General features: G+C 44.5%; 1 protein-coding gene across 1 annotated transcript in view; it reads left to right on the top strand.

Annotated features, from left to right (window-relative positions):
• Window positions 1-5,762: 5,762 nt before the first annotated feature.
• Window positions 5,763-26,275, top strand: part of col4a1 (collagen, type IV, alpha 1) — a 42,339-nt gene continuing 21,826 nt past the window's right edge. The window contains exons 1-2 of the mRNA XM_071902182.2: window positions 5,763-5,974; window positions 25,571-25,624. Of these exons, the coding sequence (XP_071758283.1) occupies window positions 5,903-5,974; window positions 25,571-25,624 (126 nt within the window). The 5' untranslated portion in view covers window positions 5,763-5,902. The remainder of the gene's footprint in view (window positions 5,975-25,570; window positions 25,625-26,275) is intronic.

Genomic DNA, 26,275 nt, shown 5'->3' with positions numbered 1-26,275 from the left:
CAGCTTGAAGCACATTTTAAAACAGCTTGTCAAATATAAAAGTTCCTAAGTTCCAGATTTAGCTGTATATATGCGGAGTATATTTGATCATATAGCAAGTCAAAAGGAGAAAAATAGCAGCCTGCTAGCTGCAGGAAAAAATTCAAACGATCAAACAATACAAGACCACCAACAATGCGTTAGGCTGTTATACAACATATATACATGAATCTAGATCCATTCTTCTTCTCTTGCTGCATCTACAGAACGAACAGGGCTGGGTTTACATAGAGAATATACGACTCAGTAAACATTCTCTGGAGTAACCAAACGATGTGGGGTCTCTCTCGTACGCGGGGTTGTAAAGAAACCCTGACACATTTGGCTTCCCCCGTTTCCTTTTCCTGTTTAAAGAGCTTCTCTGGATAATCTATTTTCTGTTCACACAATTCTGGACTCAGGATGTTTCCCACTCAAAATCGAACTCCACTAAGCCCACAGATAAACACAACCCACACTCACCGCACGCGCGAAAGGAAAATTATGCGCACGCACACACACACACACACACACACACACACACACACACACACACATCCTGCTTCCAAGCAGGGAAAACAAATTGGCAAACAAATTAACGACAGTTTTCAGTACCTTACAAGCAACCCCAAGCTGACCTTTCAGATATAGACTTCACTGACCTTTTGTCTACCAGCCTCCTGTATAACAATGTTCTGCCTTCAGTAAGTGTTTCAGTGTGTTGTGTCCATGCATTCCCAAGCCTTCACTGGTTCATGGGAAAGGCCCAGGCGTCCTTGTTAGCTTTAACTGTACTACTAGAACTTGACCAAATTCCTTACACACACTTTGGTCTGCCCTTTCACTTGACCCCTGTCATGTTTAGGGTTCATGTCTGTCTGGGGTTCATGTCTGCATCACAATCAATGGAATGAATCACTCATGTAGGCATCACCCCCAAGGAGGCAGTCTCCAAACCAATGGGGGCGAACAGCCAAGCTCACCAGGCCTTTCCTTATTGTCACAATGCCGAACCTCAGAGACTAATCAAATAATCACCACACAAAGTCTTGTTTTATGAAAAATACTGTTGCTGAGGAAACAATACTTAAGCAAACAGAAGACACACATACATCCATTCATGCGCACAAGCAAGCACGTCCACACAAACACACACATGCAACATAAAAGGACTGTAGAGTATGTGTTTGTGTGAAGAAGAGAAGGGGGGAGGAGGGGATTTAAGCAGCAAGAACTCACAATACCCAGAAAGGTCAGAGGGGTGAGTCTCTGAGGTGAGGGCAACACCTACATCTCTGTTTCTCTCTCTGACTCACACACACACACACACACTCTCACACACTCCACTCACACACCAGTGACAGGGAAGCCCCACACATGGCGTTCTCGTCCGAGGCTGTGGCTTCCTGCGGGCCGGTACAATGGGCCCTTCCCCTGATTGTTACAGCCAGGCACTCTTTATATCACAGGCGTTATTTTGGCAGGGGATGTGCTGAGCATTTTTCTGCCCTTATCACCGGCAGACATCTTCCCCTCGCCCCGGACACACGCCTTCCTCCTCCATAAAACAATCACTTCCAAGAGGTCAGTCACGTGTCTGCCTTCCACTGGGTGACCCTGTCACTCATTCACAGTTACACTGCACATTAGAGACACTCTTATGCATACTGCATAGTCTCTATTACACTCAGTGTTTCCCACATGACCTGCACTGCTATGCAACTAATGTAAATTCCTTGTGAGCATTTGCATTTTCTTTTCTTTAACTCATACCCTTATGGATATTTGGAACACATTCATTTTGACTGCATAGTTGCTGTGGAATACCAGGCCAAAAAGGCACATGCAAAAACCACATTTATCATAATCATCCACTTTGCTAAGAAGAGGTAATCGCTACAGCAGACGTTGGTGCTACATTTCCAGGTAGGATTCTGCAGCCAGAAAGATCCCTTCTGCCGTCACAGACACACTTCCCACAACTCACACACCCGCTGCCAGTATTATCCTCTCATTCCACCGGCCTGAAACACATCTTGAAATATATTCTCAAACACGGGAGAAACGAATCCTCTCCAAAAGTCCTCCACGAAACATCCTGTTAACATTACTGCCTTAAGAGCCTTCCTTCCCACTCCAGTGGAGACTGAAAGGCTGTGTGTATGTGTATGTGTGTGTGTGTGTGTGTATGCATGCACGTCTTTGCTCTCAAGAACCCTAGGGTTACATTTTCCCAATAAAGTATGGCATCTCTATGGAGAATGCAGAGCAGGAAATCCTAACAAAATAGGATCCTCCAATGTACTGTAGTAAACGTCCCTAAGGCCTTATAGTGTGCCACTATAGAGTCAAAGGGGCATGACTGACAAAGCTGACCTGGTTCATAAACACAGAGGCTCTCACTTTATAACTCACTCTGCTGAAACAGGGAGTCACATTGCACCTTGTGTAGTACTTTCTGCTTTCAATAGCAAAGGAACATGAAAATTGTGAAAATAAAGAACTAAATCACACATCCGAAACATCTTGAGAATGACGTTTTCAGACAGGCAGGGGAATGCCAAATGTAAAACATCACGTGTAGACGAATGGTGGGAAAGAGCTGCGCAACACAGAGACCGGGGTCCGGTTCAAAGAACTGAAGCAGTCCCACGGGTCAGATATGGATTTGATATTAAACAGACACAGACATCTTTCTTAGAATCAGTTGAGATTAATGATCAATGTGTGAGTTTGATGTAAAACATCAACAGAGAGTGAGGTGTGACTGATGATGCATTAACTTGCTGCTTCCCTCACAGTTTTTACATGAAAAATCAACACTGAACACCTACAGCCTGTAGCCAATGAAATGGACTCCTTGGCATCTTTTCAACAACTTCTGTAATGTCCATAGAGAAAACTCAGATACTGGCTATAATTTAAATACAGAAACAGAAGCTATTTTACTTATTTCAAATACTGGTACTTGCAGGCATGGATGGTGTCAATCTAAAAATAGTCTCCTGTGTCCCAGTATCACTGCCTTGGTCTGAAGCTGCACAATACACAGAGGACCTGAGCTGTGTCACACGCTTTTCATCAAGCCCAGACCAAATCTGATAAGAGCAACGGACAACGAGGCCTTTTCATCACACCCCAGAAAATCACTTTTCATCTGACGGGCTTGAGTATTAAATATCTAGTTATAGAACCTTAGACCATCTGATACTGGCACAAACAGTCCTGAGCATGAGCAAGAAATAAACAGAAAAGCAAAACACATACACGTGCAAACACACACACATGTCGCACGCACACACACACACACACAGAGAAACACAGTGCGCAAATCAGCATCACAAGGGCGGGATGGGAAAAGGGGGAAATAAAGTAGCCCATGTGGAGTGAGAAGGTCCGGAGAGAGAGAGGATAAAAAATAATAAAACCACTATAGGCCATTTTTATGGGCTATTTAATGTCCAGTGAAACATTATAATCTTTTTCATGGAACATCCATACTTTCTCTCAGAGGACTCGTTTAACTGAAACTTTTCTGGCAACTTGTAACAGTCTGGTACAATCTGAGCAAGAGTGTGTGAAAAAGAGTGTGTCTATGTAGGTGCGTGAGAAAGAGTTCAATCAATTCAATATTTGTGAACAGGAATGTCTTTCCATGTGATGCCAGCAAACACGATGAGCTGCTCCATTGACAATGAATTGGAACCTGACTCGGTGGAAAGTTATTCTGAATTGTATGTCCAAGTCAACTTTATTTTGTTATAACGCTAACAGGCATGATACCCTGTCACTATGAGAACAAAACCTTTCCCATTCACTGTCATTGGAGCAGCTCCATGATTTTTTTTAGAAGTGACATCATCAAGAGTCTTTTCTGTCTAGTTTCTAGCCTGGGAGAGAGTTGTTCATGTTCACAAATCAAGACTGGATTAAACATGATTGTGTCTCTTGAATTTACATTTAGATTTTATATTGATGCTCTTATCAGGAAAGACTTAAAATGAGTGAGCAGGTATTGGTTCAGCATCATGCACAATCACACTTGGACAGGACATAAGGTAGTTCTCTACAGCATTATTTTATTAACACTAATGTAAAAACACATTTACGGATTAATAATAAAAGTAAGGCCTTCATATAAGGATGTTTCGAGTGAACCGCCATCCTCATCACACTTAACTGAGGTACTGTAGGTCTGGATAGGTTAATTCAATCTTGGGGAGAATCACGTAGACAGACAGACAGACAGACAGACAGATAGACAGACACACACACACACACACACACACACACACACACACACACATTCAAACAAAACAAGAAATGTAATGGCACACACGCGTTTCTCATTAAGGAGAGTATTGGTTAAGGGTTACTCTATTACATATAAAAGAAGCATGACAAATTTATCACCACAAAGGTCAACAGCATATCATCCTGTCTCAGGAGGTCATGACCCCACCCCATAATCCCTGCCAGGTCAAAGGTCAAACCTCAAGTAAAACATAGCATGGCCCTACATGACACCCCATCTTTATTTATGTATTCATTTAGCAAATGGAAAGCAGTGAGAATGTTCTTAATTCAAGCAGTTGTCTTGCGCCATGAGTCATTTCTAAAGAAGCAGTCTGAGTTTTAGCTTCAGGTTGCTTTACAGCATCATGCTCTGCAAAGCTGAAGTATCTGAACCCTCCTACAAGAGGTAGCAGCCGGCCAGAAACGCCCCAAAGCCTTTCTCCTCTGGCACTCCCACTGTCAGCATAACAGACTGATGTGTGTGTGTGTGCAGCTCCAAGCCTGACTGGCTAAGACTGGAGACAACTGCTGTCTTCTTTTGTTTTAGCCTTAATTGTCAACAGGTTTGCAAGTGACTGCATACAACAAGTAGTGTGAAAATCAACAACATGTGGGATAGAGAACTTACTGCTTGCACTCCCGAGGCGAGGATGGCAATGGAGAGGCACAAAAGCAGCAGCCTGTAGTCAATGAAAATGACAGCGTTGATTATGCTGATCAGTTAATCAAGCGGTGATGTATTAAAGTTGAATGCACACATATTCTGCTTGCCTCAAACTCTTCAGGTCTCTGGTGTGCGGCATGGTCCCACTCATGAGGACCGCAAACGTCATTCCTACGCCGCTGTTTTCCCTTACCAGAGACAGGTCTACAGCATGTCTGCCCGACCTGAGGCACACCAACACTAACATCAGTAATCAGTGGCTAATATCGATTCGATACATTTGATCCATTTGCTGAGAGTCAAAATAAATTTGCATATAACCTATATCTTAAACAGTTTTGGTGTAAAGTAAGCGCGTGCGGCTCCATATAAAAAACTTTGTGCTGTCGGGGAAACAGTTGCAATACTACAATATAGTTTTTGACAAGTGTATGTTATAGGCTACTTTGTTATTGCTTTAATAAATGCAATATGCGTTACTTACAGTCACTCCCGGGCTGCAGTGAATAGTTTTCTCGGGGAAAGAGAGGCGCGGGTTCCTGGGCTGGAAAGTTTCAGAACAGGTACCACAGTCGCTGGCGCACCAAAACCTCCTCCAATATTGTCATAAAACTACCAAAGTGTGCAGAGTAGTCCCTCTCCTTACCGAGAAAAGTCAAAGTGTTTGTAACAACAGGGTTGTGTCCGTGTGCATGGGCGAGGGTGGTCGTTTCGGGAGGGGGTGTGGTGCAGGAGAAACAAGACCAAGTTGCATTGATCAGAACCTCACAACGCCTCGGACAAAGATGCAGCCAAACGTGCGGCTTATGCTCTGTTGATAACCTGTGTATTACTTGAAGACAGAGGACAAGAAGCGGTCAACAGGTGGTTGTTTGGGGCCACTCTGCACAGCCGCGCATACAGTTTCCACTGCGCACCGCCACGATGCTGTTACCGACCTGCACCCTGTTTCTACTGGCGGCTCTCTCCTCAAATGTAGACCTGTCAGGGGCTGAGGTAAGTTCAGTACGGATCTAAAGCTATACTGCCCGTTTGGGGAGATTACATGTATGCTTGTGCAAGAATGAAAGTATCAGGTGAATCGTAGCGGTATCTGTTGTTGTGTGGCGCGCATCTTCATGCGCTTCGCACCTTCTCCAAGCTCAAACTGAGAGAGTGCGCCTGGAAATAAAGTCCAGTCATTATTACAGAGTTTCTTAAGAAATGTATTGAATTGTGCGGCATATATGCGGAAACCCAATCCTTTCGTATCATGTTAGGAATTTGCTCTGTTAATACAATTAGTAATGAAAAGCAGTGGTTGTTGAAAATTGCCACACCTTCCAGGGTTTCAGTGTAATTGAGGCGCACATTCTTTTCATACTACAGTAGAGTTTATGCAAAGCTCATCAGAAGTTTAATAAAACTCAGCCTGCAGTGCATGGCCCCTGTCCCATGTCTCTTTAGTGATTTTCATACACTTGTTTTTACGCCACCAGCCTCTGGCAGGCTGGTGGCGTCCATCTGCTCACTAGTCCAGCCTACTCTACTTCTGCTGGAGGAGAGCAGAAAGAGATAGAGAGAGGGAGAGGAAACAGAGAGAGAGGGAGAGGGTGGGGCAGAGTGGCTGGCTGAGGTTAATTTGTGTGTGTGTGTGTGTGTGTGTGCGTGTGCGTGTGTGTGTGTGTGTGTGTGTGTGTGTGTGTGTGTGTGTGTGTGTGTGTGTGTGTGTGAGAGAGAGAGAGAGAGAGAGAGAGGGAGACAGAGACACAGATTTAGTGTGTGGTGTGCAGTGTCTCATTTGTACTGCTGACCGTTAATCATTGATATAGATATTATCTATGTAAACTTTTCATGAATGTTTCTCTTTGGTTTAGAAACAGAAACATCCCAGTCTTTCTCTATCAGACAGCAAGTGGCTCAGTCTGCTTCGCCCGCTCATCCTTCCCCAGACAGAGAGATAACTTTTCAATATTGCCTCTTCAATCTCCAGTGTGTTCTGTATTACTGTTAGCCTGTAGGAATTTTAAACATGCAGCCTCTTCACCTTCCCTCCCATCTACTGACACAAAGTTGCATGGTTGCAAGGGAGGCAGTGAGTGATCAGGGAGAAGCCAACAGAAAAGCTGTTGTTGATATTCATGTTGCTATAATTGAGGGAGCCTTTAACTGTCTTCTCAGTTTACAAAAGCAAATGTCTGTTTGATGTTGGATGCCTTATGTTTGGTAATATGGAACATGTTTAGAAATATCAATTATATCCAAGGAATTTTGCGCTAAACATTTTGTCATGTTAAAACTTAAAGTCTGAGGGCAATGGGATGAGTCATACCAGTTATGCTTTCAATCAGTAATATAATAGATGTTCTTTCTCAGCTGTGAGGATGAGAGGGGATTTCACAGGAAAAGACAGTCCTTGCACTGTGATATCAATATCAATGCAACAGACTGGTTTCCATATCATTTTCTCAACCTGTCAGCGATGTAAGTCACTGTTTTAGTCAGAATTCATTAGGAATTGCCAGAGAAACTGGCATTGCTGAAAAAGTGGCTTTGGCAATATTTGGATGCTCATGAGAAAGAGGCTTTTTCCAGAAGCACTCCTGCTCCAATCGCCTCTGATCCCATTTCCACTTTAAAAAGTATATGATCCATGAATGAGTTAATGACCAACAGCAGTGGAGGCAGAGAGCTGGAAAAGAGCATGAGAGGGGGAAGAAGAGGACCGAAACACACTTGTGCATTGGAGTCTCCCATGAGAATAGAAACATTTTGGGCGATTTTCTACTCCATATATTCTATTCTCTCTCCTAACGTTGACTCTGTGGGTGCTGTTTGTTGAAATGTGTGTAACCAGAGCGGTCGACTTCTGCTGAAAGGATTCGACAAACATGTCAGAGCTGATACTTTATTTTAAAATGTAGGTGGAGTTTCCAACAGAAACATCTCCTAGCTGCTAGCACACCCGAGTAACGGAAAGCCAGGTGAGGGGGAGGCATCATGGGTAGATAAAATAACGTCTAAACAGGAGGAAGAGGAGGTTATTAATCAGTCAGTATTATTGCACAACAGAGCGACGTTTCAGAGGAAAGTAACACCTCACAGGGGAACATGGCAATTTCATCATGTGGGGGAGTTTCTCGACCTTCCAGGTGTTTTAAAGTTATATTTTCAGATCTAATGGAAGGCTGTAGATGTGAGGAAACAACACAAAATGCCAACAACATATTTCAAAAAGAGAAAAAGAGATTCAGGACAATGGTTTTAGGTATTAACTCATATAAGAGCAACAATAACATAGGATCCACATGCTAAAAAATATTACTATTACTCCATTACTACTCTTATTCTTAGAGCAACAGACAATAGGCAATATAGACAAAAGAGCTCTTAGAATATTATGCAGTTCTCTGTTATTAATAGTGGTTTCAGTCATGTTTAGCTACAGACAGATGCAGTAAGTCTAATAATCTCTCCATAAAGGCTGTGCTTTGATTCAGGAACCAGCATAGGAGAGCTGTTGAGAGCAGACCTATCAGGTTAAACAAAGCAGCAGAAGTGGCTTTTATCCAATGTGTGGGTTTGGAAGCAGAACCACAGGACATAGGACATCTGGACAGACAAACTCCCAGAGAGAGAGAGAGATGAGAGGAGAGATGAGAGGAGGAGAGGAGGATGGGTGAAGAGGTGAGGAACCAGTTGGCTGAACGTCTTGTCACTGATCAGATGACATTAAGGAAACTGAGCCACAGAAGATGAAGGGGTGAATTATAGAGGATTTCAACATTCCCATCCACCCATGGGAGGTCCGCAACGGGACGTTTGTGATCCTGACAGACGCTCTCACCCGTCCAAAGAGTCACGATAGACAGGATATATAACTCTCCTGCAGCACCACACAGAAGGGGCTTTCTTCGTCAGTTCCAAGAATAATTTGGTTTTTCAACATAGTCTCTTCTCTTCTTGCGTCTGCAACCTGCGTTTACATTAATGTGAGTCTGGTGATAGAAATCAGTGGTTTGGCTGATGTCCAGGCGGGGCTCTTCAGTGTGTTTATCTCTTCTTTATTTCCACATACAGAGAGACGTGACTTTCCCCGAGTATGGGAGCCTCCTGTTTGGTCTCCCTGGCAATCAGCGAGGCTAACCTAAGGCCAGGAGCAAATATATATAAACACTCAGGCACACACGCATGCACATACACACGAATGTGATAACACTGAGCATTCGAATATGGGTCAGGTTGACTTGAGGAAGGCTATAACAAGAACATAATGTAAGATTGCCCTGCCCTTACTAACCAACCCTGTCTCCTCCTATTTGACTATTAAGGGAGGAGGTAAAGTGAAGAAGACCTTTGCTCCCCTTCTTTTTCACCGCATGATTTGTTACAGAGTGAACCTCTCCACAGTGATTATATAAAATTCCTCTCCCTTGGCGGTCACTTAGTCTGGTCAGAATGAATTGTCAGTGATTCCTGGAGGAGGAGGAGGACGGGCAGATTAGCAGATTAGCAGATTCCTGGAGTGAGAGTGTGTGTGTGGGATGGGTGGATTGGGAAAGGCGGTAGCCGGTGGGAATTAAAGGTAAACTCCTCTGTGCTGCCTGGTTCCCCCTCCAGGCTCGGCCATGATGTTCCAGGACGGCCCCAAGGGAGGATGAACAGAATGCAGAAACGGAGGAAGCAGCACTAACAACTGTTTATCCTCATACTGCACCGTGTGTGTGTGTGTGTGTGTGTGTGTGGATTGTCTCTCGAGAGTTGAGGATTATGATAAAGACTTTGTGTTCTGTCAAAAAAGCTGACCTCCAGCCTAGAGTGCAGACAAGGAGGCTGGTAGTTTGGTCTGGGCCTAATCCTGTAGACCCCCCCTCCTGCCCAACAAAACCCCCCACAGAGACAACAGCTGACCCCGTCACTGCGAATGGCCACCAACCAAGCAATGCACCCTGGGAAAGCACGACCTGCCTGCCCCCAACATTGTAAAAATGCCTACATTTGGAAGAGTTGTGATTGTCTGTGTTTGTGTCTCTTGTGTATTTTGATAGGGGTTCCTGGGTGGCAAGGTAAAGCTTCTCTTGCCTTAATACTCAAATAATGTGGCAGGTATGCCCCACTTTGTGTGTGTGTGTGTGTGTGTGTGTTTGTGTGTGTGTGTGTGTGTGTGAGCCCCTCTGTGTGTGTTCCCTGCCTGTGCCAAGTGAGAAGAGGATTAAGCGATAGTTAAGCACCGTAAAACCCCTTTCTATTCCCCATGGTCCAAGGATCATCATGAGGGCAATTCAGTCTGACTTGTCACGGCTATACAGTATTCTACTTTTCATATACAAAATGTTTCTTTAGACCTACAATATGTTTTCCACAACTATCTCAAGAGATCAACTTGACAGTGTGTGTTATGCTCAAGTTGGTTACTAATCCGGGGTCAATTGTTAATAGTGAACATGCTGTTTTGCCGACAATTTAACTGTGAAATTGGTGTGAGTCATAAACGCCATTCACGGTTTGGACAGTGATGGTGTAATAGATACGTCTGTCTGACACACACACACAGACAGACGACTGGCAGGGCGAGGGAGCTGGGAGATGGAGAGTGACGGAGGGATAGAGGGAAAGCGGAGGAGGAGGGGGGGGAGAGAAGGAAGAAAAAGGGGGGGAGGCGAGGAGGTTATGAGCCCCAGAAGTGGGCGAGGAATGCAGGTTGGAGCCGGGGATGACACCCCGTAGCAAATCTTTTAGTCTCACTCTCTGGTCCTTGACCTGCTCTACTACCCCCTGCTGCCAAATGCTCTCGCTCTAGCCTGACGGAGGATAATGAAGACAGTGATGATGGTATCATTAGATTTATGACTTTCTGTTGTTTTTGTATTAGTCCCCATGAAGCAAACAGTGAAGGTTTTGGCCATCTCTGTCTGTTCCTTCAGCTGTTCTGCCTTGTCAGTTTTTGACCTGGAAGGCTTCCAGCTGAGTGTCCTGCTTCAAGTGCAGGACAAGAGTCAATGTGAAAGACTTATCCATGAATCTGCCTTAAAAACAGTGTTTATCAAGGGTTTTTGTACAATGTGAATACTTGATGACGTTATTTGTGATTTTGTGACCCTCTTAGAGGACATGCTTTTAGGCCTGTGTTTACTCTGTGTGTCTGCGTTTGTGTTTAACACAGCGCAACTATTGTGTCTGGTGTGTCTGTATATGGATGTGTGTTTGTGTGTGTGTGTGTTTGTGTGTGTTTGTGTGTATGGAAAAACTCAGAACATCCCCATGGCAACAATCACAATCCACATTGGTCATGCACCATTTCTATTTTTGCTATAAAAGTGCCCTCTTCTCTCTCGCTCTCTCACTCTCTCTCTCTCTCTCTCTCTCTCTCTCTCTCTCTGTCTCTAAATGTTGTGTTAAACTCGTATTGTCTTGTAAAGTAAACACACGTAGAAACAAAACTCCTCTTGCCTCAGATGAGGAAGAGGTAAACTGATGAAGGCTTTGTCCGAGTTTTTTTCTCCTCATATTTATCTTTGTATCTTGCTCTGCACAAGGCATGGCGCAGGATATTTGCAACAAGAAGAGAGAGCCATGCTGTTTCTAATTATTTTGCTCTTAGAGATGCCGCAGAAACTTAATTCACATTTGTTTGTTTCTATAAAAATCCATTCAAATCAAATAAAGAGCAGATCAGAGTTGGCTGAATAGCTCAGTCTGTCTTCACAGACCCTCTTGTGTGCCACACTGCAGGACTGACTGTTCTTGGGCTGATGTTATATCGCCATGTTTTTAACCACATTTGGAGGGATAATATCACCCTCAGCAGGGATGGGGTTTGGCAAATGGCAAAAAATCACTGCTTACAACAGATTGGGTTTTAAAGGAATACTTCTAGCTATTTGTCCTACTTACCCAGAGTCAGACAAACTCGTGGATGCCATTTGTATGTCTGTGCATGCAATTTGAAGGAATGGGAACAGTTCTCTCCATTCCACTCTCCATCTCCATTGCCTGAATGTTAAGACTGTCAGATTCTACCTCACAGTGCAGAACTCAAGATTTTTTGCTTGATGTTTCACATTTTACTTCTTTTTAAAACGTCTCCAAGTACCATATTGTTACTGCTGTTGGTATTACTGAAGTGACAAACACACAGGCTCACATGTACTAAGGTCAGCAGGTCATTCAAGAGAAAGTGAGCTCATGGGTTGAGACTGGGGCCAGTGGTTCAGGTTCAGAGGAGGGACCCTCTGACTTCCTTCCTGACAACACCCCCCCCCTCTGAGACACACACTGTATCCCCTGTCCTCACTCACCACCACTGGGCCCCTCAGCTACCTCTGCTGCCCTCCCTTGTCAGAGAAGCTGAACTCATGTTAATTATTTTTGGGGCATTTTTGCTTTTATTTGACAGAATACAGTGGCGAGAGACGGGAAAGATTGGGAGAGAGAGAGAGAGAGAGAGAGAGAGAGAGGGGGTTGACATGCGACAAGGGTCCCAGGCTGGATTTGAACCCAGAATGAACCATCTGCAGTAGAGACTTTTGTGTGTGTGTGTGTGTGTGTGTGTGTGTGTGTGTTAGTGGAGTTCATGATGGCAGATAGAGGTGAATGGACACAGGCTATAGTTGCATGTATCCAGTGTTGAAGAGAGACAGAGGCCGAAGACACATGAACACATGACAGTAAAGATGAGAAAAACACATGCTACATGTTAAAAGTTAACTGATTAATGGCCTTGCCAGAATGTGGTTATATGTGGTATATGTCTCCACTCATCTAGTTTGAGCATTAGATGAATGGAGACATTTCGGCCAATTGAACATGACAGTGTAATCTGGTTTTTAACTCTTCTGTGCCCTACACCTCTCACTGTGGACCTCACATTCTCTCGCACGATCCCTCCATCCTAACTGAGCTAGAGTTACACTGCGTTTCCACCAGACACAGCGCTGGGCTGTTATGGCACTGTATTCACAGAGGAGGATTGATAGAGATAGCAGATCTCTGTTATGATGTCCCACTATGTCATGTGAGTCAGACCGGACTGTAACTCACAGGACCTGAGCATGCTCACGTATCCATACCTACACCCTTGAACCTCTTTCCTGGAAGAACAGATGCTTTATTCATCTCCTTCTCTGTTGCCCTTTTATGCTGCTGCTGGAGGTTGCGCTCTGTCGACTTTCTGGACAATGAGAATTGTTCATTTAGCTCTTATTCTATTGAAGTATTCCAGAAAGCTTTATCAGATAGCCTTAAGTAGGAAATAAGCTAGACCAGTCACATGATACGGTTCACATCAGTCGAAGTGGAGACATACTGTACACCGCATTGTCTTGCTAATCTCTCAACGCATAGCTAAGCCTGTTCAGGCATTTTTAGCTGATACGAGAGCAGTTTTTGTTGTCAGCGCCCAGCATCTCTCTGGCAGCAAAGCACCGGCCCCAGAGCTGTGATGTCTATAAGTTACAATCTCTCCATATGTTAAAGTGGCAGTGATGTCATGGCGATGTGGGAGATAAGGCCTGATAAGGGAACACGGGAGAACAATAGAGAAAAACTCTGCCTATTAGATAGCTATCAGGAGGCCAGGCAGCTGAAGTGTACGGTATGATAATGGTGCTAAAAGGCTCCATTTAAGCTTTTTATAAGGACTTGGAAGTGAATGGGAGAGATGAAGGCATTCTTTCACTTGGCCTTGGAATTTGCCTGTTTCGTCTCTTTCTCACACTTATTGTGGTTTCCTTCAGCGCCGCCTTAATTACATATCCCATGCAGCCCAGTGTGTGTCATTATGAGGCGCTCCCAAAGATGATGATTTTACAAGGGGACAATCCTCTCCATGGCAACTAATAACATCAACATATGTACAGTACACCCTAATGGGAAAAACCTTTGTTGTGTAGGATGTGAAATAGAGCACACACACACATAGACACACACACACACACACACACACACACACAGCAGCAGCTCCTTCCTGGACATGTATACTCCCTGATGGACTTATTGTGTCACTCTGTTAATGGCAGGAGTGGTTATACTTCTTTGTCTAAATTACAAACTCATTTGTCTAAGTTACTAACCCATATCCCAGATGCTTTCATGAAACAATATTGTGTGTGTGTGTGTGTGTGTGTGTGTGTGTGTGTGTGTGTGTGTGTGTGTATAAGCTGGTTTTCCATTTGAAAATTACTCCATTGTGTTTCTTGCGCATCTGTGAAACAATAACATGTTGATTTCTGTTGATTTTTGTTTTTTGCAGTAGGCAACTTTTTAGAATAAAGTGACCATTCATCTCATCAGTTCCTATTATGGATGTACAGATCACATTAGCCCACAGAACAATGTTGTCTTTTTACATGGCTAACTTTAGGTTAGTTAGGTTCGTGAAAGTAAACATGGGCGTAGGTCTTTCATCACTTCCTCTCTCATGCTGGTCTGAGAAAGATCTTGTCCATCTGTCACAAAACTTTCGGTCTGTACAAAATAAGTAGGGGAGAGCGGGGTGATTTGAGCCTGTGGGGAAGTTGAGCTACCCCTTGTTTCTAGGCAACCATAGACAAAATTGGTCATGTGACCACACGTTTTTGAAGAGTCATCCATTTTACTCACCCTGTGATGGAGAGAGGCCCATGGAATAAGTGGTAAGCACATTTAAGTTCAAAAAACTGTTTTTTGCTGTTCAAAGTGATTTTTTTATGTTCAAGGAGTCATGATTCTTGTGTCTGAACAATTACAGACAAGTTTGAAAAAATCTCACACATGTTAGTGCTTTAGGAACTTACAATATGAGGCTATACTGTTAGCATGACGTTAGCTCTAAACTGCTGGATGATACAAGTTTGTTAAAATGGCGGGGGTGGGGTAATTTGAGCCAAAAGGCCTGGGGGAAGTTGAGCCAGTGGCTCAACTGTTCTGTCCACTGTTCTGTGGATGGAAAGCCCACCTTCACATTCAAAGAGAATGATGAAGGACTCACCCCTAGAAGTGATGTGCTCAAGAAACTACCCAAACCGCAAAAACTCGGTGGAACAGCCAGAAGGGAGCAGAAGTTTATATTCCCCTGCAGCATTGACAAGTGGGATGTTGAGTAGTAGCCCGGTTCTGTGAGGAGAATTGCAGTCGATTTTGTTCTTTATTTTGAACTTGATTTTGTTCTGAAAATTTTAAATTGGCCTTTGAAGTTGTAAACTTTAAATAAAACCTTTAAGAAGTCATTTGTATTGAATTTGTTTTGCTTTGATATAGCATTATATGAGGTGAAAATGTTCAGTTTTACTTCAACATAATCAATGGCACAATTTACCCCCACGTGGCTCAACTTATCCTCTCCCTAGGCTCAACTTACCCCTCATCGGGGGCAAGTTGAGCCAAGAGACTTTTTTGGAAAGTCATATTTTGAAAACTGTTTATTTTAGATCCAAAGTGATTATTCCCAGGGATGCACCACATCCTGAAATATATGTACATATTTTAGTTAGGGACATTACTGTCATGCCCTCACTTTAAAGACGCCTCAAGTAAAAACCGGCTCAACTCACCCCGCTCTCCCCTAATAGAAAATATCAATATTTTTAATAAAGAATAAAAACAAGATAGAGTACCACAATTGAGAAGAAGAGAGTGTGTGATAATATTTGGGGTTAGGGGTTTGAAGTGTGGTTTGTCCCAAGTCACAGAGGTCACTGCTTCTCCTCACGTGCTGACGCTATTCCCAGATACCGGAACACTCTTGAGAGAGTGGCGAGGCTGACCCAACCCCTTCTTGTCTTTGTGAGCATAAAAGGCAAGGAAGAGGCCTTCCTCCTTAGAGAAAGAATGACTTCCCTCTTCCTAAGTCCCACATCCTGTGGCACAGTGCTGCACATTCACAGAGAGGCCAGAGGCAGAGCCGAGCTGCTGAGGCTCTCAGCCCGCAGCAGCTCACATGGACTCAACTGGCTCTCTCTCAGAGAAAACAAGCTGCAAGTTTTTGTTATTGTTGCTCTCTCTCTCCTTCTCTCCCACCACCCCCATATCATTATCATTCTCTCTCTCTCTCTGACTCAATACCATATTTGTTAGCAGAGAAGAACAATTTCAAAATTTGGTTCTAGTGCAAAAGTTTCAAACATGTAGGGAACAAGTGAAAGAAGTGGAGAGAGAGAGAGAGAGCTTACGATTAGATGTTTGTGTGTATTGGTACTTGGACCGAGTCGTGTTCCTGTGGGATTGTTGAGGAATGTTTTCTTTTACTATGTGGAACAATAACCGCCCAAACTAGTGATGTGTGGGCACACGAACAGAGCCTTGCACAGAAACCAAGAACCCCATCTCTCCCACTGTCAGGGCAGCACAGCAGGATAAATCTAACAGCTAGCTAGCCAACTCTCTCTGCTCAGACAGACACGCTGCAGAAGGTTTCCCAGTACAGAGACCCAGCAGCCTCCTGTCTGAGGACTGAAGAACTTCTGTTGTCCCAAACACAGAGCCAGCTTGAGGGCAAGTCTGCAATCAGCTGTTCTTGGGTGGAGTGCTAGTGTTCGTGTGGGAGTGCTGTATGTGTGCGATTGCGACTCTGCATGTGTGTTGTGGGCGAATGTGTGTGTGTGTGTGTGTGTATGTGTGTGTGTGTGTGTGTTTGTGCACCAGTTAGAGCCGGAAAGTCCCCTCTATAGCCAGAAGATTAGTAGAAGCCTCCCTTAATTTGTTAACAAGTTAACCTTTCACTCTGACATTTTGGAGAGACTGTGCATGCACACACACACACACAGATGTGCATACACACAAATAAATGCACACACACACACAGTGAGGAAGAGCTTGGTTATCAAGATGACCCTTATGCTGGGCAGCTCGTTTGAAACTCTAAATCCTCTCTAATGGCCTGGCCGAAGGTTAAAGGTCAGCAGGACGAGCCTCCACGGGTCATGTGACTGGTCAAGAGGGGGTGCAGATAGACTACCTGATTAAGAGAGGTCGGGGACCTCTGTAATCCAGGACAGATTGTATAGGATCTATTGGAAGCATTAATGTGCCTTGGAATACGCTTGAAAGCATATATAATAGGTGGCCTATTGGATTCAGTGTTTGGTGACGGTGACGACAACTAGAGCAATGTCATCACTAATGCTACACCCTGAAATGACTCTTAATGAATTGTAATGAGGTTGTTTTAACTGACCAATGGAGGTTTTATCAGCCACTTTGGCGACAGTCCAACCTACACATCCCCCTCTCACACCTCTCTTTTTCTCAACGTGCCGAGTGAGTGAGCAGGAAAGGGCAGATTTCTGGAGTGGCCTCTATACCAGCTGGAGTTATCCTGGCATCTGGCTAGCACATGAAAATCATTCAACTCCAGGGTTTCTATGTTAGCACACGCACACACACACACACCAAGGCCTGAGAAATTCTCCGAAACAATTTTCCCATTTTCTCTAAAGGCGGCTGGGTTTTGCATGTGAGAATTCCTGTGTGGACTGTTGGCTTGGCCGGTGCTGTACAGTGATGGCAGAGCGTTCCTGCTTTATGTTGCCTGTCCGCTGACATGCTCAACAACCTCTCCTGTTCCTGTGTCAGCGCTGTGTTTGTCTCGCTGTCCACAGCTGGAAGCAGAAACACAGTGGGCCTGTCCTTATGGCAGATCTCAGTGTAGACTTGCTTGATAAGTGGATCCCATACTTGATGTTTTGATTGTGTTGTTTTCTTAACTTTGAGACCACGCCGTTCTTAGCTGTCCTGGTCTCCTCCTGACCCCAGCTTTGATGACAGGCAAAATGAACATGGTCACGCTTGGTCATGCGTGAACAGACTGGCGACTGGCTGCTGTGTTCGTTAACTTGGTGTGGTCATTAACTTTGTGTGTGTGTGTGTGTGTGTTCAGTTCATGTAGTACTTGCTTAGCAAAAGCAATACCTTTGTCAAGGGTAAAATAAGCATAATACCTTGACTTGTTTTCATGATGGTTACTCCAGTTTTACGATAGGTAACCATTCTATAACCATTCTATATATAGGGGTTGTTTTTTTTTAACAACGTCTGGTTTTCATTTGTATGTTTGTGTTTGTTTGTATGTATCTGTGTGTGTGTGTGTGTGTGTGTGTGTGTGTGTACGTGCTTATATGTGTGACTTTTACATGCATGATTTGTGTACAAGTGTGTGTGAGAACAGCTCTCTGCAGATGCATCTGCTTTTGGTTACAGAAGCCCTAAATCATTTCTGCGGTGTAGATGAATACCTGCTGCCTTCAGCCGAATTAGGGCATGTTTTACATCAAGATGGTCACAGCCAATCAGCGCCGTAGCAACACTTAAAGAAAGGAAACAGAAAACATAGCCCTGTTTTATTGCCAGAATGAACATACATTATGTATCTAAGTATGATCCTCACCTTGTGCTTTGTCTTGATCTCTACTGTTTGTCTCTGGAGTTTGTAATGCTAGTATGAAAAATGAGATAAGACATGAATCCTCAAATATTTAAGATATTTGTTTTTATTAAATTAGCTGTGATGTGTAACGCCAGCCAAAAAGCAACTACTGCCGTTAGAAACTGTAGCCACAATAATAGCTACAATTATGCTCCATTTTGGTCTGATTTGAGGCTCAGTTTCCCCCGAAAATTACTCAAATGGTAAATGGTACTTTGTTATTCTTTAAAGTCATGTATTAATAGTAAGAGAATATGAAATATGTCTATTGACTAGAGAATGCAGCTCACATGGGCTACTATTCAGCCCTGTGGTTTGTTATCATCTTTTATTACATATTTATAAAAAACCCCAGGTGGTTTGGCTTTAACTTTAACATCAGACCTGGCATTTAAAAAAAATGCTGTTTCACGGTGTACCATTACAGTGTGTGCACGTGCAGCTCACACACACACAGACATAGACACACACTCACGCTGTTTACAAAGCCCGCTGCGCCAGGAGCCTTGTCTTCCAAGTATGGCAGTCAGACAGAGAATTCCTCTCCTCTCCTATTCTCTCATCCCAGCCTCTCAGTACCAGAGAAGGCCTGGAATGCAGCGCGCAGCTCAACCCAGCTCATCCAGTCTGAGTGGGAAGATGACGCATATCTCTCTCCCCTCCTCTCATCATCTACCATTCCAATGCTCTTCTGCCCAGTCTGTCTCCAGTGTCAGTGTGTAGTTGAGGGCTGTGGTGGGAACAGCGTAGTTGTGGTCAGAAGCACCTGGGACCTTATTGACCAAGCAGCGACCACAAATAAATACCCAGAACCACAAGCTGGAATGAGCCAATGCTGAGACACAGACTCAGGGTCCTACTGGAAGAATACACCTTCCATTACGTCGGAATTAGCTGAGCAGTAGAACTATTATGTGTATGTTTCCTTGTTTGTGTGCACACGTGTTCGTGTGTGTGTTGCTATTACATACCATGTGTTTTACTGCGAGGTTAAGTACAGTGAGTCCAGTAGTGCTTAACTCTTAATGAGTCCTGCTGCCAAGATCCTTCTGTCTTTTATGGAGTAAAACTAGCCTGATTGTCCCCATATGGAAACCGTGATCTGTGGTTTAACGCCATGAGCAGGTCTTTATGGGGTGGCTTCCACGGGTTAAACATATTAGACCAGCTAATGCTACGCCGCAGTGGTAAATTGACTGTAATTGAGCAGGATCCTGTTTGATGGCTTATAATAGGGGTGAGTGTAGCTACGGCCTGTGAACATTTCTGACCTGTATTGGAATTGGGGTTGATTGTAAAAGGATACAGGAGCTGGGAAGACTCTCTTGAACACGTGTGACTTTGAAAATAATACATGCGTTGGATAGCTCTACTTGTTTTTCAGTGGCTGGAGTGGGACTCACTCAATCCACACAAGAGCCCAGATGTTTGTGTTAAAGTTCATGGATACGTTCAATTTAACAATGTTGCACAATATTTACCAGTGGGACACAAAACCAGAGCGCATCGGACGTCATTAAGAGCAATTAGAGCAGCCGTCTCAAAATCAACCAAAACAACTGAACGGCAAAAACAGAGCCAAATGTAAACACATGTAAACAGAGTGGTGCAACATTATGGTAAACTATTGTACCTTTCCTTGCATGGTGAAGCCTGTGTTGAGTACACATGATTGCGTGGCCATAATAGGGCGACGATTTCAGTTTCCTACGTGACGCCAAGCCAAAACAACTGACTGGAAGGAGTAGCGATAGCCTAAACCTCAGAGACTCAGGCTTTCCTCAGGAGAAATCTGGGCAGGAGAAATGAATACAAAACACTCTCCTCTCCCTACCATTGAGGTGCCCTTAGGATATTTAACCCCAAACTTCTCCAGTGGAGCTGCACAGTGGCCAACAGCAGAAGATTTTGTTTGAATTGGTCAGCTCCCAGGTGACAGTGAGTCTAAGTGGATGAGTGTGTGGCAGGGCATTGTTGAAAAAGTGCATTCGTGCTCAGCAAAACCCTTTCTGGATAAATAAAGCAAAAATGGCCAAGTGAGTTAGAATAGTTATCTCCATGGTTTCCCTCTCAGTGAAACCCATATCAATGTGGAAGGAAGGCTCCTCTCCGCTCCCCCGTGGCCGAGGAGATAATGAGAGAGGGAATGCAATCTAAAGTCTACCCAAATATTCACACCGCTAGACCAGGAAAACTTGTGTTTTGGTTTCTGAAAGCAATAACAACAACAACAAACAGTCTTCCGCAGCATTTGTTCCCTGATAAGAGCAGTCGGATAAGGCCCAGAACCATTGTGCGTTACTGTGGCCAAGGATGTCAGCCTCAACAGAAAGAAAATTAAAGAGGAAATAGCTTCAAAGGAGAAATGGCTTCTCAGCTTGCTGTGCGTTTATATAAGGAAGGTTATAGATATTGTATCACACGGTCACGCTAGGTCATGCGTGAACAAACTGGTGGCTGGCTAGTGTGTGTGTGGGTTTTGAGGGAGAGGAATTAATTTAATGTACTTACAACACATACAATAATACGTTTTTTTCATGGGCAACAACGCGCAATACCTTGACTTGATGTCATGAAGGTTACTCTAGTTTACTGATAGGTAACCATTCTCTACTTTCAGGGATTATCACAATGTCTGGTTTCCATTTGTGTTTGTTTGTGTGTGTGTGTATAAAGCAGCAGAAAGAGAGGGGGTTTGGAATGACAAACCCTCCCACACATCAGACTCAGCGTTAGGTCAGGCACCGAGCCTCTCCAGGACACTCCAGGGGTTTGTGGGATACGTCAGCAGTAGTGGGAGGTTATGGCGGGAATGTGCTGGGAATGTCATGGTATTCTACAGAAATGTGTGGCCATAGCTGTTTCCGGCTGCAACATGACATTGGCCAGATGTTAGTGTGATCTCCAGTTTACATGGAAGGAAGTACACAGTCAAACACCTACGACTTTCTAAGAATGTAACCCAGCAGTGGTCGAAAATGTACTGTCAATGTAAAGCACTTCAGTGTGGGAATGTTTCTGCCCCCATCTGGTAGAAATCAGTACTGCTGTGAGCTGCTCATAACTTGTGCACAGTATGTGTACAGCATCATACAAATAGTGTAATTGTTTTCATACAAGATACAAGAGTTCATGTCCTTCCTGAACAACTAAAGCAGGCATGTTGGATGGCCAGCTACAAAATGTGGAGCGTATTTTGGCCTACTTTTGGCAAGGAGAACAGAGGCTCTGAGTCACACAGCTACAAAAAGCTGAAGGACAGACTTTTATTGACTGGCTGTACCCTCTGGGTTGCAAAGACAGGAACCCTCTATGTGGGTTGGGGAAAATCCTGTTGCCAGGAGAGAAGCACAAAATTGCGCAAATACCCTCTTTTCTCCCTCTCTCCCTCATTTACTGTTAGTACAAAATTGAATTAAGATGTCTCAATAATGTAGCAGGATGTTTCAGTCTACAGTATTTTGATGAGAAACACAAGGTCAGGAATACAGTTGATTGGGTGTGGTCAAGACATAGTACCCTAATGATGTGGCTGCTGGAAGGCCTCACAGTTCCAGTTGACAACAGGTTTCAAGATTTTGTAATACGAAAATAAGCCATCATAAGCCATGGGAACCGAGCAACAACCAGGGAAAACACTCGAGCATGTTGTAATACAACCAGCCAAGGGAACTAGAGTACTGCATTCTCAGTCAGTAAGTTAAGGGGAAATCTGGGCAATTTCATTAGAGATTTATGATGGGCCGTCCATGCCAGCCTCTTCCAGTCTCTTCTCCTGTCAAGATGGTGCCTCGACACTTACCATCTGTCGCCATGCATCTCTCCATGAGGATCCAGTTATGCAATCAACGCCATACACTCACCCCCTGGTTTATATAAAGGGTGTTTGTGTTAACGTCAGGATCTGTGGAGCGGTATCTCTTGCTGGATTATAATCTGGAGAGTAAACATTACTCATCATCTCCTCTCTCCTGGGTTCTGGACTTTAGAGAGGACCACAGCTTTGGTGATGTCAGACGAGTCCCGCGAGCAGTGTTGACAGCAAAATAGATACAAAGTCCCCAAATACATCACTCTACATCGTGAAGCCCAGTGCTCCGCCCGTGCACGTGCCTCTGTTTACCACGACGCCACAAACTTTGGCAATTACGCTGCCCCCCGCCCACACTTCCCCCACTCTCATGTTCTCCCTCCATCTCTCTCCACCTCCCTTCCTGTTGGCATCTCATGCTTCTATCTCAGATTCCGTCAAAGCAAACTTTCAGGCCCAAGTTTCCTTTCCAGCTCAAGCCTCAGTAAACAACCACAAACAGAATGCCAGGCACACACTCGTCTATACACGCAATTATGACGAGGCACTGGGTTGCACACCACCTGGTATACGTCTATACTGTACCAGCACACGTCATGTTCATTTTTCAGAATTTGGAGATTTGACATCCAGCCACAGAGGCTTAGGAATGACATAAACACTTGTCCAGAGACATGTGAGGCTGTCTGCTGCAGGTGTTTACTTGATCTGGTAGAGATGGTCCAGAGCTCAGTGACTCACCAGCCACTGTATATTCACAGTGGACAATGACTAACACTCAGCACTACTGAGACTCAGGCTTCTGCTCAGAGTCTGTTTGCTCTCTGTTTGGTCTGTGGAGCATCACGCTGTTTGGGGAGAATGCCTTCACTCCTGCCAAGCTACAGCTCATACATAACAAAATCCTCACCTCCTTTCTGTCTCACATTCTATGGCTCCAATAAACTCCCACATGTGCGTGCCATACACTGCGCTTAAAGTCTCCGCGTTCACCTCACCCTGGGCTTGTGTGTGAACCGGTAAGCCTTCAATCCACCTTTCACCTCCAGAGAAAAAGTGCAGGGAATTGGTTTCAATGTTGGAAATGGTTCCCTGTCCTGTGTTATAACTGATAGCCCTCATCATCCTATAGACTTGTGGATCTGTGTGATAAGGCCTTCTTAAGATCCCTTTTTCTCCAAAGCCCAGATACCGAATCAGACAGTAGTCCTCTCTATGGCAGCAAGACTCATTAGCAGGATGCTCTTTTTGTGCGGATGTCAGTTTGGTCTTTGTGCCGTCGCGCCCATCTGGTGTTTGGGTTTACGGAGATGCGTAACGGACGTAGAAGGAAAACAAGCTGGAGAAATCAAAGACGGGAGCGCTACTTTGATCTACCTGCAGATTACGGTGCTGTGTTTAGAGATCCGGCGTTAGATGTCTTAGAGTGGTACAGCACATTACACACACACACACAAGCACACATAAGGAAGCGTCCTCATCATGCGTGGCGGTACGGGGTTTGGGTTCTGTGGTCATGCCATGAAGAAACTGGAATGTCTGCTCGGCTAAGTTGTGTCTAACAAGAAAGTTGGAGAAAACTGCAGACAAGACAGACAGAGAGCAACAGGTGAATGAGGAAATACTTATACTTAACCATGAGCAGCAGCTGTGATTTACTTTAGTGGTGTTGACAATATGTAAGCTTGTTCCCTCATTGCATTAGCGTGCTTTAACTCCCTTGGTGAATGGTCAAAAAATAATGTTAATCCGGCACCGGGAGCTCCATTGCTGCGAGCCAGCAGGTTCGCGGTAATGAAACACACATGTAGTTCATTCTCAGAGTCAATATTCCTTTTCCTCTGTTTGTCTTATGATACTAATCTGATCTGAAGCAGGTGTTCCTGCAGTTTTCCTGTGGCATATTAGAATCTTGTGAAAAAGAAAACTAATCTTGAGAAACCATATGAGTGGAGAGGTGAGATGGACTGAATGAAAGGGTGTGAGAGACCCAGAGTGGGCATGACGTCGCAGGCCACACATGTACAATACACTGCGTATAGAGGGGAACAAGAGCACTGGGACAGGGCGGGGGGGACTGGAGATTCAAGGTCCTGAGAGTGAAAACTGTGTTTCCCATGGTTTCCCATAGTTGTAGGAACCACATATTGATTCAGTTAGCCTGAGGTATGTCAGAGAGGGGTGCGTGTGAGAGAGAAAGTGGGGAATGAGAGTGAGAATTGAGAGGGGAAGTGAGTTTATAGATAATGTAGAGATGTAGGGAGGGATGAGTGATGTATGGGATGTCAGCGGTGCGTGAGTGTGTGTTTTAGGAAGTTCTGAAAGGATCACGAGTGTTGTTGATGAATGGTAAAGGAGCCATTTGTTTGTTGCATGTGTGTGTATGTGAGAGACAGAGAGAGAGAGAGAGGTTGTTGCGGGCTGTGTAGCTGTGTACGCTCTGCCCATGCCTCCAGAGTCTCTAAACCTTGACAGGCTTTTGGCTGGACGCCTTGCACGTGAGTGAAGCAACAGCTGGCTGATGCAGGGAGGGAGGAGAGCAGCGGTGGAGGAGAGAGCCAAGGCAGAGCAGGCCAGTTCCCAGGCCCTGGCCTCTGGAGACCCCAGAGGAGAGGAAAGGAGGGAGGGAGGGGGGGTAATGAGAGGAGTGAGGCCAGCTGCATACATGTCCTGCTGCCTGCCTGCAGTGCTACAAAGCTCATCAGTGACCTTTGATCTGGACTTAGCTGATTAAAGGAAATGATGCACCAGGATAAACCAGTTTTTCTCCATTGTCAACAAAATCATCAGTGATCTATACCCCAGCTGAGTACCTAAAACTATTGATGGTGCACAAAGGTGGTGACATCTTAATTTGAAGATGCTCCTCTGTGAGAGAGATCAGGAGGATTAAATCACTCCAAGATGCACCATCATGCACCTGGACCATTTAATGGTATCCGCATCCGCGCCTATTCCTGCTCACCGCGGGGTTTTACAGTGTCAGTGGGATATCTATGATCCATCTGACAGGGGCAGGACACTAACATGCTGTAAAAGAATGAAGAGATTGGGTAGCACACGTTGCACATCTGATGGACGACATAAATACTGACCCTCAGCAGCTGTCTGTTATACTCTACAGCTGGCAAAGATTATCTAGGTCACCATGCAAGTCCAAGGCTCCATTATATATTTCTGACCATGAAAATGTGAGATAAGGCCTGAAGAAAAATGTAAATCGACAGAGTATGTGCTGTTTTCTTCAGTGGATGTACTGCTGGTTTAAAACTGCATTTGCACCCATAATCTCCACTTTATTTGTCAAGCACAAATCTATACCCTTATAAAATAACTCCAAATGGTCCAAAAGTGATATATTGTTTGACCGTTTATTCTTATCTTTCTCTCTCTTTATCTCCAGGGGTGCGGGACATCATGTGGAAAATGTGACTGCAGTGGTGTGAAAGGAGCAAAGGTGAGACTTCTATTCATCATTTCATTTTCCACCATCAATCAATCCTTAAGCAGTCGCTCGATAATGAGCCTTTAACTCAATCTGCCACTGATGACTGAGACAACGGAAGTGTTTCATTCAGGCTCCGGGCCTGAATGTATGAGTGTGCGGCTCAGACCAGCGCAGGCTCTGTATGTTCATCGCAGGCTCTAAGCAGCCGTGACAATGCCTGCTATGTTCTGACTAACGGGTCAGCTCAGTGGGACGGGCGGGAGCCGGGCCTGGGTGGAAAACGGTGGATGGGGCTCAGTCACGGAGCAGAGACCCGGGCGGAAAGGAGGATCAGGTGGAATTAGAGCATGTCCGGACACACAGCTGGCTGAGGGCCTTATTCCCACCGGACGCAGCGAGCCTCTCAGATACAGACACAGAAGCAGCAGGGACACTAGCCACGGACTAGCTGTGTGCCCTTGAGCTTTCAGCACTCTGGCATGAGTGTTAATCACTGACCTGAAAGCTGCTGTGAGTTGCTATGCACTGACTTGGGCAAGGGTAGTTTTAACTAGCTGTTTTTGTTTTCCTGTAAATGGACGCTCAGACAATAACACCTTTCATTCATTGTTTCTTTTTTTTTGTGAACAATTATTTATTATTTTAACGTGAAAGGTAGCA

This window comes from Centroberyx gerrardi, chromosome 10 (assembly GCF_048128805.1).
Source record: "Centroberyx gerrardi isolate f3 chromosome 10, fCenGer3.hap1.cur.20231027, whole genome shotgun sequence".
In the NCBI taxonomy this organism is placed as follows: domain Eukaryota; kingdom Metazoa; phylum Chordata; class Actinopteri; order Beryciformes; family Berycidae; genus Centroberyx; species Centroberyx gerrardi.
The sequence above is the reverse complement of the archived record's forward strand: the minus strand, read 5'-3'. Positions and strand labels throughout refer to the sequence as shown.